We start from the raw sequence: 17,319 nt of genomic DNA, 5'->3' as shown, positions 1-17,319 counted from the left end.
CCGCGAATTCTGCGTGCAAGCTGAACGTCCTTGGGCATGATTGTGACTCTCTTGGCGTGGATGGCGCACAAGTTGGTGTCTTCAAAAAGACCGACCAAGTAAGCTTCACTAGCTTCCTGGAGTGCCATGACGGCGGAGCTCTGGAATCTGAGATCAGTTTTGAAGTCCTGAGCGATTTCTCTGACTAATCTCTGGAATGGGAGTTTTCTGATGAGAAGCTCGGTGCTCTTTTGATATCTTCTGATTTCTCTCAATGCGACAGTTCCAGGTCTGTATCTGTGTGGTTTCTTGACTCCTCCAGTAGCGGGTGCGCTCTTACGAGCAGCCTTAGTTGCCAGTTGTTTCCTTGGAGCCTTTCCTCCGGTGGACTTACGAGCGGTTTGCTTTGTACGAGCCATTACGAACGATGTATGATTTCAATAACCGAACGGTGATAATACTGTAGCCTTGAGGGTCGGCTTTTGTCGTCGTATAAATTTGACAAGCAAGTTCATTATTGGTCGGTCGAAGCAATAAAACTCACTGTGATTGGTTATCATTCAGGTAATTTCATTGGAGGAATTGGGAAAACTTTCAATCCACCATTCTATTCATGTTTGAGCTTTGATGACATGTTATCAAGATTATCAAAAACAATTACATTAATAGTTAATTAGATTCACCAACTTACATCTGATGTCACTCACAATTAGTCACATTTCTGTAGCAATTAGTACATACTATTACTACAAGCATTTATCATGGTTTTTACAAAAAATATTTTAGTAACAAACTAATTTTAAAAAATACAAATTATTTTTTTAAGAATCTATTTATCTTGTGTGCAATAGTTATAGTACGTGGTAAATGGGAAATTGATTCTCTTTGAATTAGTACTCCATTCTACTTTTCATCGAGAACTAGCCTGCATAAAACACATACTTAAAATGAGTTATATGGACTCGCGTTAGTAAACATACAACCCACAGGAAAATGCACGGATAAGTATATGCACATTTAGTAGAGGGCCAGAATTCTACACACACAACAGATAACTGAAACTCTACGATGCCCTCGCGTGGCTGCGTTTTTTAACGTTGTTTATTTTTTTTTTATTTTTTTTTTTTATATTTTTTGTTTTTGTTTTTGTGAAATGCATATTAATTCTTGAATTGCATAGTTATTGTGTATAGTAATACACGTATTTATGTCCGGCCGAAAAAAAAGGCATATAGGGAAGCTGAGGGAGTGGGGGGGGGGTGGTTATAAACTCAGTTTTAGTTGTTTTATAGTGCAAGTACACACATCAATTTAAGAATCTTTTTGAAAAGTGTTGGTGGCCCTGAAAAGGGCCGTTATATCCGATAGTTCAAAGAACTAAATTATTTATTTTGCAGCCTTTTGAGTCTTCTTGGGCAATAGAACAGCCTGGATGTTTGGCAGTACGCCACCCTGGGCAATGGTGACACCGGAGAGCAGTTTGTTCAGTTCCTCGTCGTTTCTGATGGCCAGCTGGAGGTGACGGGGGATGATTCTGCTCTTCTTGTTGTCACGGGCAGCATTACCTGCCAATTCCAAAACTTCAGCGGCCAAATATTCCATAACAGCGGCGAGATAAACAGGGGCTCCAGCGCCTACCCTCTCTCCATAGTTGCCTTTCCTCAATAGTCTGTGGATACGACCGACAGGGAACTGAAGTCCAGCACGGGACGACCTGCTCTTGGCCTTAGATTTGGCTTTGCCTCCCTTTCCACGTCCAGACATATTGTATTATTTGTGAATTGTTCAGTTTCAAATAAATAAACATAATACTTAAAATATGCAATTTTCCATTTATAGATGCAAACGGATTGGAATGATATCATATGTATGAACCAATCAGTATCACTGTTCTGGCTTGTACTTGGTGTTTTCCGCGAGGTTCGCGCAAACATAATTTCAATCCACTTGGTCGTTTTAAATTGAAATTAGACCGAACTAGTGGGTATTATTCACTGTGTTATTATCAGAGATTAAATATGCCGCCTAAAGCAACTGGATCAAAAGGAGCAAAGAAGGCCGTGACCAAGACGAAAGCTGCACGTGCCGGAGGTGACAAGAAAAGGAAGAGAAGGAGAAGGGAGTCTTATGGAATCTACATCTACAAAGTTCTCCGACAAGTCCATCCGGACACTGGTGTCTCTTCAAAGGCAATGTCAATCATGAACAGTTTTGTCAATGATATCTTTGAGAGAATCGCCGCCGAGGCTTCGCGTCTGGCTCACTACAATAAAAGATCAACTATTACATCTCGGGAGATTCAGACTGCTGTACGTCTTCTGTTGCCGGGAGAATTAGCCAAACACGCTGTTAGCGAAGGGACCAAAGCCGTCACAAAGTACACCAGCAGCAAATAAACTTGCAGTGACGGTCTTCATACTTAACGGCCCTTTTCAGGGCCACCAAAATCTTTCAAAAAGATTCTTATGTTGATACGTTGCAAAACTGTTTATACTCTGAACTTGAATAAGAACAAATGCACACAGAAATCGTATAATCAGAAAAATAAGACTGAAAAGATTTCTTCGCCGTAGAATCAACTCCTTTACATATGAAAGCCACGCATCTAATAAGTTGATTACAAGTCAGGCTCAATAAAATAAATATGATTTCTTTCAAAAAGTGTAGATAGTTACGATACATGTACAGATGTTTGAATTTTTTAATTGAAAATAATAAAATCGGCGGTAAAAGTACATTAGCGTTCACCTTACTACAACGAAATGTGTGAAATCGACACTGAACACTACTCACTAATCGGCATGTGCAATACACAGTCTTAGTCAATAGTTGTTTTTTTGAGCAGTTTTAATAGTGAATGTTGTTGTACATAGATATGTTTTTTCTTGGGTGTCTACTGTGCAGTGATTTATAACAATAAAATGATAAACATTATTCTCAAAATGTTATTGTTGTATGCCATGGGTGTTTTAATTAGAGAAGTTATTTGCTGCATATAACATCAATATCAGAATCTTTTTGAAATATTTTGGTGGCCCTGAAAAGGGCCGTTGTTGTTATTTCTAATGGAAGCTGCTCAACCTCCGAAGCCGTATAGAGTGCGTCCTTGTCTCTTCAGGGCATAGACGACATCCATAGCTGTGACAGTTTTTCTCTTGGCATGCTCGGTGTAGGTGACTGCATCACGAATTACATTTTCCAAGAAAACTTTCAACACACCACGAGTCTCTTCATAGATAAGCCCAGAGATACGTTTGACACCACCTCTTCGTGCAAGACGACGGATAGCTGGTTTGGTGATACCTTGGATGTTATCACGCAAAACTTTCCTGTGTCGTTTGGCGCCTCCTTTTCCTAGTCCTTTACCTCCTTTACCGCGACCCGACATGGTAATTATGTAATAAAACTATATCGGTACATGATTGATGCCGGCAGGACAAAAATAATATATATAACTAGCGCGACCGTGATAGAAAGCCAATCAAGTATTTGTTAAGTAACTTTTCATTGGACAGTTTGTGTGTGACGAGGAATGGAATGTTTTGTAAGAAAGAAAAAAAGGGGGCTCAATTTTTCAAATATAGGAAATAATTCACGGCAAATAATAGACGTTTCACAAATCGTACACACAGACAACGCATGTTTAAACATGATTTATAAAACAACATAGTTATTTGCACATATGTGCAGATAACTTATAAGGCACATCGCCTTATAACTCAATGCATTGACATAAATTCGCATATATATATATATATGTGTGTGTGTGTGTGTGTGTGTGTGTGTGCATGTAGCCGCTGTAAAACGCACCAGGTCGCAGAATAATGCCAAATTTCTGTATTTCTTTCTGTTTCGATTATTTTAAAATAACAGAGAAAGTTTTTCAATATACTACTGTGTTGGAAGTCAGACTATTGACGGTCCTTTATACGGGGGAATTTATCCTATTTATTTTCTTTTTTCTTTTTATTTCATTGCAGTGAAGATCGGTGTCGGACTTTTCAATTATGAAAAAGGTCCACTTAAATGCGAGCGAATGTCTGGATTGTGTATCCGGTGAGTGCACAGAATGCAAAAATAAAGCAAAAAAAAAAAATTTATATATAACAAAAAAGTGATAATGATAATAAAAAATATATTGTGTTTATGGCTGAGCGAAATTCTCCGGTTCAGACGACAGGGCTTAAGGAATTTTATGAGGTGATAATTAAAATACTAAGGTATTATAGAGAATTGCTGAAAGGTGTGAGTAGTGCTAACTCTTAGTAACCGGCTTTACGTATTCACTTATACGGCCAATGTATAATGTGTTAAGATGTGTATTGTTCAGAAAGTAAACGCGAATTGACCCTTAAAAAGAAAAAAAAAATATTATGATAAAAAAAAAAATAACGAATAAAAAGTATCAGAAAAAAAAATGACATTAGTCTTTGATAATTTTATATGAAGAAAAGGAAAAAGTTAATATAGATGTAATAATAGAATTTTTAAACATAAAGGGAAGGTGTTTCCATGGACAGAGATACACTTACATTCATATATGAACACATATTTATTAAAAAAAAATTACCACGAAATGCATGAAAGTTGCACACAACGATTACATTTTTATTCCAAATGTATAAATGGAATGAGTTCATGTGTATTGTAAATCCGTCAACGCTATGACGAGAAAGCAATTTGGTCTATTGAAATCACATTTTATGAAAAATAGATAGAGAATATTTGTACACGTATAAACTTATACAAAATATGTGAGATAAAAACTTTTTCGGAAAGGGAAAGATGGTTGTTGAACGGTATGCCTTTATTTATTAGGCGCAATTACTTGGTGTTTTCTAGGTACAGACAGGTGTAAAAAAAGGGTGTGTTACATTTTTTATTCGTGTATTATTAGACTGGATTACATATCAACTTAAAAATCTTTTTTTGAAGATTTGTGTGGCCCTTAAAAGGGCCGTTTTCATAATGTGAAAAGTCACACATTAAGCACGTTCTCCGCGAATTCTGCGTGCAAGCTGAACGTCCTTGGGCATGATTGTGACTCTCTTGGCGTGGATGGCGCACAAGTTGGTGTCTTCAAAAAGACCGACCAAGTAAGCTTCACTAGCTTCCTGGAGTGCCATGACGGCGGAGCTCTGGAATCTGAGATCAGTTTTGAAGTCCTGAGCGATTTCTCTGACTAATCTCTGGAATGGGAGTTTTCTGATGAGAAGCTCGGTGCTCTTTTGATATCTTCTGATTTCTCTCAATGCGACAGTTCCAGGTCTGTATCTGTGTGGTTTCTTGACTCCTCCAGTAGCGGGTGCGCTCTTACGAGCAGCCTTAGTTGCCAGTTGTTTCCTTGGAGCCTTTCCTCCGGTGGACTTACGAGCGGTTTGCTTTGTACGAGCCATTACGAACGATGTATGATTTCAATAACCGAACGGTGATAATACTGTAGCCTTGAGGGTCGGCTTTTGTCGTCGTATAAATTTGACAAGCAAGTTCATTATTGGTCGGTCGAAGCAATAAAACTCACTGTGATTGGTTATCATTCAGGTAATTTCATTGGAGGAATTGGGAAAACTTTCAATCCACCATTCTATTCATGTTTGAGCTTTGATGACATGTTATCAAGATTATCAAAAACAATTACATTAATAGTTAATTAGATTCACCAACTTACATCTGATGTCACTCACAATTAGTCACATTTCTGTAGCAATTAGTACATACTATTACTACAAGCATTTATCATGGTTTTTACAAAAAATATTTTAGTAACAAACTAATTTTAAAAAATACAAATTATTTTTTTAAGAATCTATTTATCTTGTGTGCAATAGTTATAGTACGTGGTAAATGGGAAATTGATTCTCTTTGAATTAGTACTCCATTCTACTTTTCATCGAGAACTAGCCTGCATAAAACACATACTTAAAATGAGTTATATGGACTCGCGTTAGTAAACATACAACCCACAGGAAAATGCACGGATAAGTATATGCACATTTAGTAGAGGGCCAGAATTCTACACACACAACAGATAACTGAAACTCTACGATGCCCTCGCGTGGCTGCGTTTTTTAACGTTGTTTATTTTTTTTTTATTTTTTTTTTTTATATTTTTTGTTTTTGTTTTTGTGAAATGCATATTAATTCTTGAATTGCATAGTTATTGTGTATAGTAATACACGTATTTATGTCCGGCCGAAAAAAAAGGCATATAGGGAAGCTGAGGGAGTGGGGGGGGGGTGGTTATAAACTCAGTTTTAGTTGTTTTATAGTGCAAGTACACACATCAATTTAAGAATCTTTTTGAAAAGTGTTGGTGGCCCTGAAAAGGGCCGTTATATCCGATAGTTCAAAGAACTAAATTATTTATTTTGCAGCCTTTTGAGTCTTCTTGGGCAATAGAACAGCCTGGATGTTTGGCAGTACGCCACCCTGGGCAATGGTGACACCGGAGAGCAGTTTGTTCAGTTCCTCGTCGTTTCTGATGGCCAGCTGGAGGTGACGGGGGATGATTCTGCTCTTCTTGTTGTCACGGGCAGCATTACCTGCCAATTCCAAAACTTCAGCGGCCAAATATTCCATAACAGCGGCGAGATAAACAGGGGCTCCAGCGCCTACCCTCTCTCCATAGTTGCCTTTCCTCAATAGTCTGTGGATACGACCGACAGGGAACTGAAGTCCAGCACGGGACGACCTGCTCTTGGCCTTAGATTTGGCTTTGCCTCCCTTTCCACGTCCAGACATATTGTATTATTTGTGAATTGTTCAGTTTCAAATAAATAAACATAATACTTAAAATATGCAATTTTCCATTTATAGATGCAAACGGATTGGAATGATATCATATGTATGAACCAATCAGTATCACTGTTCTGGCTTGTACTTGGTGTTTTCCGCGAGGTTCGCGCAAACATAATTTCAATCCACTTGGTCGTTTTAAATTGAAATTAGACCGAACTAGTGGGTATTATTCACTGTGTTATTATCAGAGATTAAATATGCCGCCTAAAGCAACTGGATCAAAAGGAGCAAAGAAGGCCGTGACCAAGACGAAAGCTGCACGTGCCGGAGGTGACAAGAAAAGGAAGAGAAGGAGAAGGGAGTCTTATGGAATCTACATCTACAAAGTTCTCCGACAAGTCCATCCGGACACTGGTGTCTCTTCAAAGGCAATGTCAATCATGAACAGTTTTGTCAATGATATCTTTGAGAGAATCGCCGCCGAGGCTTCGCGTCTGGCTCACTACAATAAAAGATCAACTATTACATCTCGGGAGATTCAGACTGCTGTACGTCTTCTGTTGCCGGGAGAATTAGCCAAACACGCTGTTAGCGAAGGGACCAAAGCCGTCACAAAGTACACCAGCAGCAAATAAACTTGCAGTGACGGTCTTCATACTTAACGGCCCTTTTCAGGGCCACCAAAATCTTTCAAAAAGATTCTTATGTTGATACGTTGCAAAACTGTTTATACTCTGAACTTGAATAAGAACAAATGCACACAGAAATCGTATAATCAGAAAAATAAGACTGAAAAGATTTCTTCGCCGTAGAATCAACTCCTTTACATATGAAAGCCACGCATCTAATAAGTTGATTACAAGTCAGGCTCAATAAAATAAATATGATTTCTTTCAAAAAGTGTAGATAGTTACGATACATGTACAGATGTTTGAATTTTTTAATTGAAAATAATAAAATCGGCGGTAAAAGTACATTAGCGTTCACCTTACTACAACGAAATGTGTGAAATCGACACTGAACACTACTCACTAATCGGCATGTGCAATACACAGTCTTAGTCAATAGTTGTTTTTTTGAGCAGTTTTAATAGTGAATGTTGTTGTACATAGATATGTTTTTTCTTGGGTGTCTACTGTGCAGTGATTTATAACAATAAAATGATAAACATTATTCTCAAAATGTTATTGTTGTATGCCATGGGTGTTTTAATTAGAGAAGTTATTTGCTGCATATAACATCAATATCAGAATCTTTTTGAAATATTTTGGTGGCCCTGAAAAGGGCCGTTGTTGTTATTTCTAATGGAAGCTGCTCAACCTCCGAAGCCGTATAGAGTGCGTCCTTGTCTCTTCAGGGCATAGACGACATCCATAGCTGTGACAGTTTTTCTCTTGGCATGCTCGGTGTAGGTGACTGCATCACGAATTACATTTTCCAAGAAAACTTTCAACACACCACGAGTCTCTTCATAGATAAGCCCAGAGATACGTTTGACACCACCTCTTCGTGCAAGACGACGGATAGCTGGTTTGGTGATACCTTGGATGTTATCACGCAAAACTTTCCTGTGTCGTTTGGCGCCTCCTTTTCCTAGTCCTTTACCTCCTTTACCGCGACCCGACATGGTAATTATGTAATAAAACTATATCGGTACATGATTGATGCCGGCAGGACAAAAATAATATATATAACTAGCGCGACCGTGATAGAAAGCCAATCAAGTATTTGTTAAGTAACTTTTCATTGGACAGTTTGTGTGTGACGAGGAATGGAATGTTTTGTAAGAAAGAAAAAAAGGGGGCTCAATTTTTCAAATATAGGAAATAATTCACGGCAAATAATAGACGTTTCACAAATCGTACACACAGACAACGCATGTTTAAACATGATTTATAAAACAACATAGTTATTTGCACATATGTGCAGATAACTTATAAGGCACATCGCCTTATAACTCAATGCATTGACATAAATTCGCATATATATATATATATGTGTGTGTGTGTGTGTGTGTGTGTGTGTGCATGTAGCCGCTGTAAAACGCACCAGGTCGCAGAATAATGCCAAATTTCTGTATTTCTTTCTGTTTCGATTATTTTAAAATAACAGAGAAAGTTTTTCAATATACTACTGTGTTGGAAGTCAGACTATTGACGGTCCTTTATACGGGGGAATTTATCCTATTTATTTTCTTTTTTCTTTTTATTTCATTGCAGTGAAGATCGGTGTCGGACTTTTCAATTATGAAAAAGGTCCACTTAAATGCGAGCGAATGTCTGGATTGTGTATCCGGTGAGTGCACAGAATGCAAAAATAAAGCAAAAAAAAAAAATTTATATATAACAAAAAAGTGATAATGATAATAAAAAATATATTGTGTTTATGGCTGAGCGAAATTCTCCGGTTCAGACGACAGGGCTTAAGGAATTTTATGAGGTGATAATTAAAATACTAAGGTATTATAGAGAATTGCTGAAAGGTGTGAGTAGTGCTAACTCTTAGTAACCGGCTTTACGTATTCACTTATACGGCCAATGTATAATGTGTTAAGATGTGTATTGTTCAGAAAGTAAACGCGAATTGACCCTTAAAAAGAAAAAAAAAATATTATGATAAAAAAAAAAATAACGAATAAAAAGTATCAGAAAAAAAAATGACATTAGTCTTTGATAATTTTATATGAAGAAAAGGAAAAAGTTAATATAGATGTAATAATAGAATTTTTAAACATAAAGGGAAGGTGTTTCCATGGACAGAGATACACTTACATTCATATATGAACACATATTTATTAAAAAAAAATTACCACGAAATGCATGAAAGTTGCACACAACGATTACATTTTTATTCCAAATGTATAAATGGAATGAGTTCATGTGTATTGTAAATCCGTCAACGCTATGACGAGAAAGCAATTTGGTCTATTGAAATCACATTTTATGAAAAATAGATAGAGAATATTTGTACACGTATAAACTTATACAAAATATGTGAGATAAAAACTTTTTCGGAAAGGGAAAGATGGTTGTTGAACGGTATGCCTTTATTTATTAGGCGCAATTACTTGGTGTTTTCTAGGTACAGACAGGTGTAAAAAAAGGGTGTGTTACATTTTTTATTCGTGTATTATTAGACTGGATTACATATCAACTTAAAAATCTTTTTTTGAAGATTTGTGTGGCCCTTAAAAGGGCCGTTTTCATAATGTGAAAAGTCACACATTAAGCACGTTCTCCGCGAATTCTGCGTGCAAGCTGAACGTCCTTGGGCATGATTGTGACTCTCTTGGCGTGGATGGCGCACAAGTTGGTGTCTTCAAAAAGACCGACCAAGTAAGCTTCACTAGCTTCCTGGAGTGCCATGACGGCGGAGCTCTGGAATCTGAGATCAGTTTTGAAGTCCTGAGCGATTTCTCTGACTAATCTCTGGAATGGGAGTTTTCTGATGAGAAGCTCGGTGCTCTTTTGATATCTTCTGATTTCTCTCAATGCGACAGTTCCAGGTCTGTATCTGTGTGGTTTCTTGACTCCTCCAGTAGCGGGTGCGCTCTTACGAGCAGCCTTAGTTGCCAGTTGTTTCCTTGGAGCCTTTCCTCCGGTGGACTTACGAGCGGTTTGCTTTGTACGAGCCATTACGAACGATGTATGATTTCAATAACCGAACGGTGATAATACTGTAGCCTTGAGGGTCGGCTTTTGTCGTCGTATAAATTTGACAAGCAAGTTCATTATTGGTCGGTCGAAGCAATAAAACTCACTGTGATTGGTTATCATTCAGGTAATTTCATTGGAGGAATTGGGAAAACTTTCAATCCACCATTCTATTCATGTTTGAGCTTTGATGACATGTTATCAAGATTATCAAAAACAATTACATTAATAGTTAATTAGATTCACCAACTTACATCTGATGTCACTCACAATTAGTCACATTTCTGTAGCAATTAGTACATACTATTACTACAAGCATTTATCATGGTTTTTACAAAAAATATTTTAGTAACAAACTAATTTTAAAAAATACAAATTATTTTTTTAAGAATCTATTTATCTTGTGTGCAATAGTTATAGTACGTGGTAAATGGGAAATTGATTCTCTTTGAATTAGTACTCCATTCTACTTTTCATCGAGAACTAGCCTGCATAAAACACATACTTAAAATGAGTTATATGGACTCGCGTTAGTAAACATACAACCCACAGGAAAATGCACGGATAAGTATATGCACATTTAGTAGAGGGCCAGAATTCTACACACACAACAGATAACTGAAACTCTACGATGCCCTCGCGTGGCTGCGTTTTTTAACGTTGTTTATTTTTTTTTTATTTTTTTTTTTTATATTTTTTGTTTTTGTTTTTGTGAAATGCATATTAATTCTTGAATTGCATAGTTATTGTGTATAGTAATACACGTATTTATGTCCGGCCGAAAAAAAAGGCATATAGGGAAGCTGAGGGAGTGGGGGGGGGGTGGTTATAAACTCAGTTTTAGTTGTTTTATAGTGCAAGTACACACATCAATTTAAGAATCTTTTTGAAAAGTGTTGGTGGCCCTGAAAAGGGCCGTTATATCCGATAGTTCAAAGAACTAAATTATTTATTTTGCAGCCTTTTGAGTCTTCTTGGGCAATAGAACAGCCTGGATGTTTGGCAGTACGCCACCCTGGGCAATGGTGACACCGGAGAGCAGTTTGTTCAGTTCCTCGTCGTTTCTGATGGCCAGCTGGAGGTGACGGGGGATGATTCTGCTCTTCTTGTTGTCACGGGCAGCATTACCTGCCAATTCCAAAACTTCAGCGGCCAAATATTCCATAACAGCGGCGAGATAAACAGGGGCTCCAGCGCCTACCCTCTCTCCATAGTTGCCTTTCCTCAATAGTCTGTGGATACGACCGACAGGGAACTGAAGTCCAGCACGGGACGACCTGCTCTTGGCCTTAGATTTGGCTTTGCCTCCCTTTCCACGTCCAGACATATTGTATTATTTGTGAATTGTTCAGTTTCAAATAAATAAACATAATACTTAAAATATGCAATTTTCCATTTATAGATGCAAACGGATTGGAATGATATCATATGTATGAACCAATCAGTATCACTGTTCTGGCTTGTACTTGGTGTTTTCCGCGAGGTTCGCGCAAACATAATTTCAATCCACTTGGTCGTTTTAAATTGAAATTAGACCGAACTAGTGGGTATTATTCACTGTGTTATTATCAGAGATTAAATATGCCGCCTAAAGCAACTGGATCAAAAGGAGCAAAGAAGGCCGTGACCAAGACGAAAGCTGCACGTGCCGGAGGTGACAAGAAAAGGAAGAGAAGGAGAAGGGAGTCTTATGGAATCTACATCTACAAAGTTCTCCGACAAGTCCATCCGGACACTGGTGTCTCTTCAAAGGCAATGTCAATCATGAACAGTTTTGTCAATGATATCTTTGAGAGAATCGCCGCCGAGGCTTCGCGTCTGGCTCACTACAATAAAAGATCAACTATTACATCTCGGGAGATTCAGACTGCTGTACGTCTTCTGTTGCCGGGAGAATTAGCCAAACACGCTGTTAGCGAAGGGACCAAAGCCGTCACAAAGTACACCAGCAGCAAATAAACTTGCAGTGACGGTCTTCATACTTAACGGCCCTTTTCAGGGCCACCAAAATCTTTCAAAAAGATTCTTATGTTGATACGTTGCAAAACTGTTTATACTCTGAACTTGAATAAGAACAAATGCACACAGAAATCGTATAATCAGAAAAATAAGACTGAAAAGATTTCTTCGCCGTAGAATCAACTCCTTTACATATGAAAGCCACGCATCTAATAAGTTGATTACAAGTCAGGCTCAATAAAATAAATATGATTTCTTTCAAAAAGTGTAGATAGTTACGATACATGTACAGATGTTTGAATTTTTTAATTGAAAATAATAAAATCGGCGGTAAAAGTACATTAGCGTTCACCTTACTACAACGAAATGTGTGAAATCGACACTGAACACTACTCACTAATCGGCATGTGCAATACACAGTCTTAGTCAATAGTTGTTTTTTTGAGCAGTTTTAATAGTGAATGTTGTTGTACATAGATATGTTTTTTCTTGGGTGTCTACTGTGCAGTGATTTATAACAATAAAATGATAAACATTATTCTCAAAATGTTATTGTTGTATGCCATGGGTGTTTTAATTAGAGAAGTTATTTGCTGCATATAACATCAATATCAGAATCTTTTTGAAATATTTTGGTGGCCCTGAAAAGGGCCGTTGTTGTTATTTCTAATGGAAGCTGCTCAACCTCCGAAGCCGTATAGAGTGCGTCCTTGTCTCTTCAGGGCATAGACGACATCCATAGCTGTGACAGTTTTTCTCTTGGCATGCTCGGTGTAGGTGACTGCATCACGAATTACATTTTCCAAGAAAACTTTCAACACACCACGAGTCTCTTCATAGATAAGCCCAGAGATACGTTTGACACCACCTCTTCGTGCAAGACGACGGATAGCTGGTTTGGTGATACCTTGGATGTTATCACGCAAAACTTTCCTGTGTCGTTTGGCGCCTCCTTTTCCTAGTCCTTTACCTCCTTTACCGCGACCCGACATGGTAATTATGTAATAAAACTATATCGGTACATGATTGATGCCGGCAGGACAAAAATAATATATATAACTAGCGCGACCGTGATAGAAAGCCAATCAAGTATTTGTTAAGTAACTTTTCATTGGACAGTTTGTGTGTGACGAGGAATGGAATGTTTTGTAAGAAAGAAAAAAAGGGGGCTCAATTTTTCAAATATAGGAAATAATTCACGGCAAATAATAGACGTTTCACAAATCGTACACACAGACAACGCATGTTTAAACATGATTTATAAAACAACATAGTTATTTGCACATATGTGCAGATAACTTATAAGGCACATCGCCTTATAACTCAATGCATTGACATAAATTCGCATATATATATATATATGTGTGTGTGTGTGTGTGTGTGTGTGTGTGCATGTAGCCGCTGTAAAACGCACCAGGTCGCAGAATAATGCCAAATTTCTGTATTTCTTTCTGTTTCGATTATTTTAAAATAACAGAGAAAGTTTTTCAATATACTACTGTGTTGGAAGTCAGACTATTGACGGTCCTTTATACGGGGGAATTTATCCTATTTATTTTCTTTTTTCTTTTTATTTCATTGCAGTGAAGATCGGTGTCGGACTTTTCAATTATGAAAAAGGTCCACTTAAATGCGAGCGAATGTCTGGATTGTGTATCCGGTGAGTGCACAGAATGCAAAAATAAAGCAAAAAAAAAAAATTTATATATAACAAAAAAGTGATAATGATAATAAAAAATATATTGTGTTTATGGCTGAGCGAAATTCTCCGGTTCAGACGACAGGGCTTAAGGAATTTTATGAGGTGATAATTAAAATACTAAGGTATTATAGAGAATTGCTGAAAGGTGTGAGTAGTGCTAACTCTTAGTAACCGGCTTTACGTATTCACTTATACGGCCAATGTATAATGTGTTAAGATGTGTATTGTTCAGAAAGTAAACGCGAATTGACCCTTAAAAAGAAAAAAAAAATATTATGATAAAAAAAAAAATAACGAATAAAAAGTATCAGAAAAAAAAATGACATTAGTCTTTGATAATTTTATATGAAGAAAAGGAAAAAGTTAATATAGATGTAATAATAGAATTTTTAAACATAAAGGGAAGGTGTTTCCATGGACAGAGATACACTTACATTCATATATGAACACATATTTATTAAAAAAAAATTACCACGAAATGCATGAAAGTTGCACACAACGATTACATTTTTATTCCAAATGTATAAATGGAATGAGTTCATGTGTATTGTAAATCCGTCAACGCTATGACGAGAAAGCAATTTGGTCTATTGAAATCACATTTTATGAAAAATAGATAGAGAATATTTGTACACGTATAAACTTATACAAAATATGTGAGATAAAAACTTTTTCGGAAAGGGAAAGATGGTTGTTGAACGGTATGCCTTTATTTATTAGGCGCAATTACTTGGTGTTTTCTAGGTACAGACAGGTGTAAAAAAAGGGTGTGTTACATTTTTTATTCGTGTATTATTAGACTGGATTACATATCAACTTAAAAATCTTTTTTTGAAGATTTGTGTGGCCCTTAAAAGGGCCGTTTTCATAATGTGAAAAGTCACACATTAAGCACGTTCTCCGCGAATTCTGCGTGCAAGCTGAACGTCCTTGGGCATGATTGTGACTCTCTTGGCGTGGATGGCGCACAAGTTGGTGTCTTCAAAAAGACCGACCAAGTAAGCTTCACTAGCTTCCTGGAGTGCCATGACGGCGGAGCTCTGGAATCTGAGATCAGTTTTGAAGTCCTGAGCGATTTCTCTGACTAATCTCTGGAATGGGAGTTTTCTGATGAGAAGCTCGGTGCTCTTTTGATATCTTCTGATTTCTCTCAATGCGACAGTTCCAGGTCTGTATCTGTGTGGTTTCTTGACTCCTCCAGTAGCGGGTGCGCTCTTACGAGCAGCCTTAGTTGCCAGTTGTTTCCTTGGAGCCTTTCCTCCGGTGGACTTACGAGCGGTTTGCTTTGTACGAGCCATTACGAACGATGTATGATTTCAATAACCGAACGGTGATAATACTGTAGCCTTGAGGGTCGGCTTTTGTCGTCGTATAAATTTGACAAGCAAGTTCATTATTGGTCGGTCGAAGCAATAAAACTCACTGTGATTGGTTATCATTCAGGTAATTTCATTGGAGGAATTGGGAAAACTTTCAATCCACCATTCTATTCATGTTTGAGCTTTGATGACATGTTATCAAGATTATCAAAAACAATTACATTAATAGTTAATTAGATTCACCAACTTACATCTGATGTCACTCACAATTAGTCACATTTCTGTAGCAATTAGTACATACTATTACTACAAGCATTTATCATGGTTTTTACAAAAAATATTTTAGTAACAAACTAATTTTAAAAAATACAAATTATTTTTTTAAGAATCTATTTATCTTGTGTGCAATAGTTATAGTACGTGGTAAATGGGAAATTGATTCTCTTTGAATTAGTACTCCATTCTACTTTTCATCGAGAACTAGCCTGCATAAAACACATACTTAAAATGAGTTATATGGACTCGCGTTAGTAAACATACAACCCACAGGAAAATGCACGGATAAGTATATGCACATTTAGTAGAGGGCCAGAATTCTACACACACAACAGATAACTGAAACTCTACGATGCCCTCGCGTGGCTGCGTTTTTTAACGTTGTTTATTTTTTTTTTATTTTTTTTTTTTATATTTTTTGTTTTTGTTTTTGTGAAATGCATATTAATTCTTGAATTGCATAGTTATTGTGTATAGTAATACACGTATTTATGTCCGGCCGAAAAAAAAGGCATATAGGGAAGCTGAGGGAGTGGGGGGGGGGTGGTTATAAACTCAGTTTTAGTTGTTTTATAGTGCAAGTACACACATCAATTTAAGAATCTTTTTGAAAAGTGTTGGTGGCCCTGAAAAGGGCCGTTATATCCGATAGTTCAAAGAACTAAATTATTTATTTTGCAGCCTTTTGAGTCTTCTTGGGCAATAGAACAGCCTGGATGTTTGGCAGTACGCCACCCTGGGCAATGGTGACACCGGAGAGCAGTTTGTTCAGTTCCTCGTCGTTTCTGATGGCCAGCTGGAGGTGACGGGGGATGATTCTGCTCTTCTTGTTGTCACGGGCAGCATTACCTGCCAATTCCAAAACTTCAGCGGCCAAATATTCCATAACAGCGGCGAGATAAACAGGGGCTCCAGCGCCTACCCTCTCTCCATAGTTGCCTTTCCTCAATAGTCTGTGGATACGACCGACAGGGAACTGAAGTCCAGCACGGGACGACCTGCTCTTGGCCTTAGATTTGGCTTTGCCTCCCTTTCCACGTCCAGACATATTGTATTATTTGTGAATTGTTCAGTTTCAAATAAATAAACATAATACTTAAAATATGCAATTTTCCATTTATAGATGCAAACGGATTGGAATGATATCATATGTATGAACCAATCAGTATCACTGTTCTGGCTTGTACTTGGTGTTTTCCGCGAGGTTCGCGCAAACATAATTTCAATCCACTTGGTCGTTTTAAATTGAAATTAGACCGAACTAGTGGGTATTATTCACTGTGTTATTATCAGAGATTAAATATGCCGCCTAAAGCAACTGGATCAAAAGGAGCAAAGAAGGCCGTGACCAAGACGAAAGCTGCACGTGCCGGAGGTGACAAGAAAAGGAAGAGAAGGAGAAGGGAGTCTTATGGAATCTACATCTACAAAGTTCTCCGACAAGTCCATCCGGACACTGGTGTCTCTTCAAAGGCAATGTCAATCATGAACAGTTTTGTCAATGATATCTTTGAGAGAATCGCCGCCGAGGCTTCGCGTCTGGCTCACTACAATAAAAGATCAACTATTACATCTCGGGAGATTCAGACTGCTGTACGTCTTCTGTTGCCGGGAGAATTAGCCAAACACGCTGTTAGCGAAGGGACCAAAGCCGTCACAAAGTACACCAGCAGCAAATAAACTTGCAGTGACG

General features: G+C 37.6%; 7 protein-coding genes and 4 pseudogenes across 7 annotated transcripts; 4 read left to right on the top strand and 7 right to left on the bottom strand.

Annotated features, from left to right (window-relative positions):
* Positions 1 to 1,365: 1,365 nt before the first annotated feature.
* LOC148600408 (histone H2A-like) lies at positions 1,366 to 1,743 on the bottom strand. The gene has a single exon (XM_088557858.1). It carries the CDS (start codon positions 1,741 to 1,743, stop codon positions 1,366 to 1,368), a length of 378 nt encoding a protein of 125 aa, XP_088413984.1.
* Positions 1,744 to 1,997: 254 nt separating this feature from the next.
* LOC148600407 (histone H2B pseudogene) lies at positions 1,998 to 2,375 on the top strand (annotated as a pseudogene).
* A 680-nt stretch (positions 2,376 to 3,055) lies between these two features.
* LOC148600406 (histone H4) lies at positions 3,056 to 3,367 on the bottom strand. Its single transcript, XM_088558144.1, has one exon. It carries the CDS (start codon positions 3,365 to 3,367, stop codon positions 3,056 to 3,058), a length of 312 nt encoding a protein of 103 aa, XP_088414270.1.
* Positions 3,368 to 6,342: 2,975 nt separating this feature from the next.
* Positions 6,343 to 6,720, bottom strand: LOC148600405 (histone H2A-like). Its single transcript, XM_088557861.1, has one exon. The coding sequence runs from the start codon at positions 6,718 to 6,720 to the stop codon at positions 6,343 to 6,345; it is 378 nt and encodes a 125-aa protein (XP_088413987.1).
* A 254-nt stretch (positions 6,721 to 6,974) lies between these two features.
* On the top strand, positions 6,975 to 7,352 carry LOC148600404 (histone H2B pseudogene; annotated as a pseudogene).
* Positions 7,353 to 8,032: 680 nt separating this feature from the next.
* Positions 8,033 to 8,344, bottom strand: LOC148600403 (histone H4). The gene has a single exon (XM_088558143.1). It carries the CDS (start codon positions 8,342 to 8,344, stop codon positions 8,033 to 8,035), a length of 312 nt encoding a protein of 103 aa, XP_088414269.1.
* Positions 8,345 to 11,319: 2,975 nt separating this feature from the next.
* LOC148600402 (histone H2A-like) lies at positions 11,320 to 11,697 on the bottom strand. The gene has a single exon (XM_088557863.1). The coding sequence runs from the start codon at positions 11,695 to 11,697 to the stop codon at positions 11,320 to 11,322; it is 378 nt and encodes a 125-aa protein (XP_088413989.1).
* A 254-nt stretch (positions 11,698 to 11,951) lies between these two features.
* Positions 11,952 to 12,329, top strand: LOC148600401 (histone H2B pseudogene; annotated as a pseudogene).
* Positions 12,330 to 13,009: 680 nt separating this feature from the next.
* LOC148600400 (histone H4) lies at positions 13,010 to 13,321 on the bottom strand. Its single transcript, XM_088558141.1, has one exon. It carries the CDS (start codon positions 13,319 to 13,321, stop codon positions 13,010 to 13,012), a length of 312 nt encoding a protein of 103 aa, XP_088414267.1.
* Positions 13,322 to 16,296: 2,975 nt separating this feature from the next.
* On the bottom strand, positions 16,297 to 16,674 carry LOC148600399 (histone H2A-like). Its single transcript, XM_088557862.1, has one exon. The coding sequence runs from the start codon at positions 16,672 to 16,674 to the stop codon at positions 16,297 to 16,299; it is 378 nt and encodes a 125-aa protein (XP_088413988.1).
* A 254-nt stretch (positions 16,675 to 16,928) lies between these two features.
* LOC148600398 (histone H2B pseudogene) lies at positions 16,929 to 17,306 on the top strand (annotated as a pseudogene).
* Positions 17,307 to 17,319: the final 13 nt, after the last annotated feature.

The sequence above is a fragment of the Perna viridis genome, chromosome 13 (genome assembly GCF_037379345.1).
Source record: "Perna viridis isolate PV_CMFRI_1.1 ecotype Kerala chromosome 13, ASM3737934v1, whole genome shotgun sequence".
Lineage (NCBI taxonomy): Eukaryota > Metazoa > Mollusca > Bivalvia > Mytilida > Mytilidae > Perna > Perna viridis.
The sequence above is the reverse complement of the archived record's forward strand: the minus strand, read 5'-3'. Positions and strand labels throughout refer to the sequence as shown.

Bases quoted from the DNA above. Each gene is read 5' to 3' on its own strand.
- LOC148600405 (XM_088557861.1), bottom strand. From the start codon at position 6,720: ATGTCTGGACGTGGAAAGGGAGGCAAAGCCAAATCTAAGGCCAAGAGC.
- LOC148600406 (XM_088558144.1), bottom strand. From the start codon at position 3,367: ATGTCGGGTCGCGGTAAAGGAGGTAAAGGACTAGGAAAAGGAGGCGCC.
- LOC148600408 (XM_088557858.1), bottom strand. From the start codon at position 1,743: ATGTCTGGACGTGGAAAGGGAGGCAAAGCCAAATCTAAGGCCAAGAGC.
- LOC148600403 (XM_088558143.1), bottom strand. From the start codon at position 8,344: ATGTCGGGTCGCGGTAAAGGAGGTAAAGGACTAGGAAAAGGAGGCGCC.
- LOC148600399 (XM_088557862.1), bottom strand. From the start codon at position 16,674: ATGTCTGGACGTGGAAAGGGAGGCAAAGCCAAATCTAAGGCCAAGAGC.
- LOC148600400 (XM_088558141.1), bottom strand. From the start codon at position 13,321: ATGTCGGGTCGCGGTAAAGGAGGTAAAGGACTAGGAAAAGGAGGCGCC.
- LOC148600402 (XM_088557863.1), bottom strand. From the start codon at position 11,697: ATGTCTGGACGTGGAAAGGGAGGCAAAGCCAAATCTAAGGCCAAGAGC.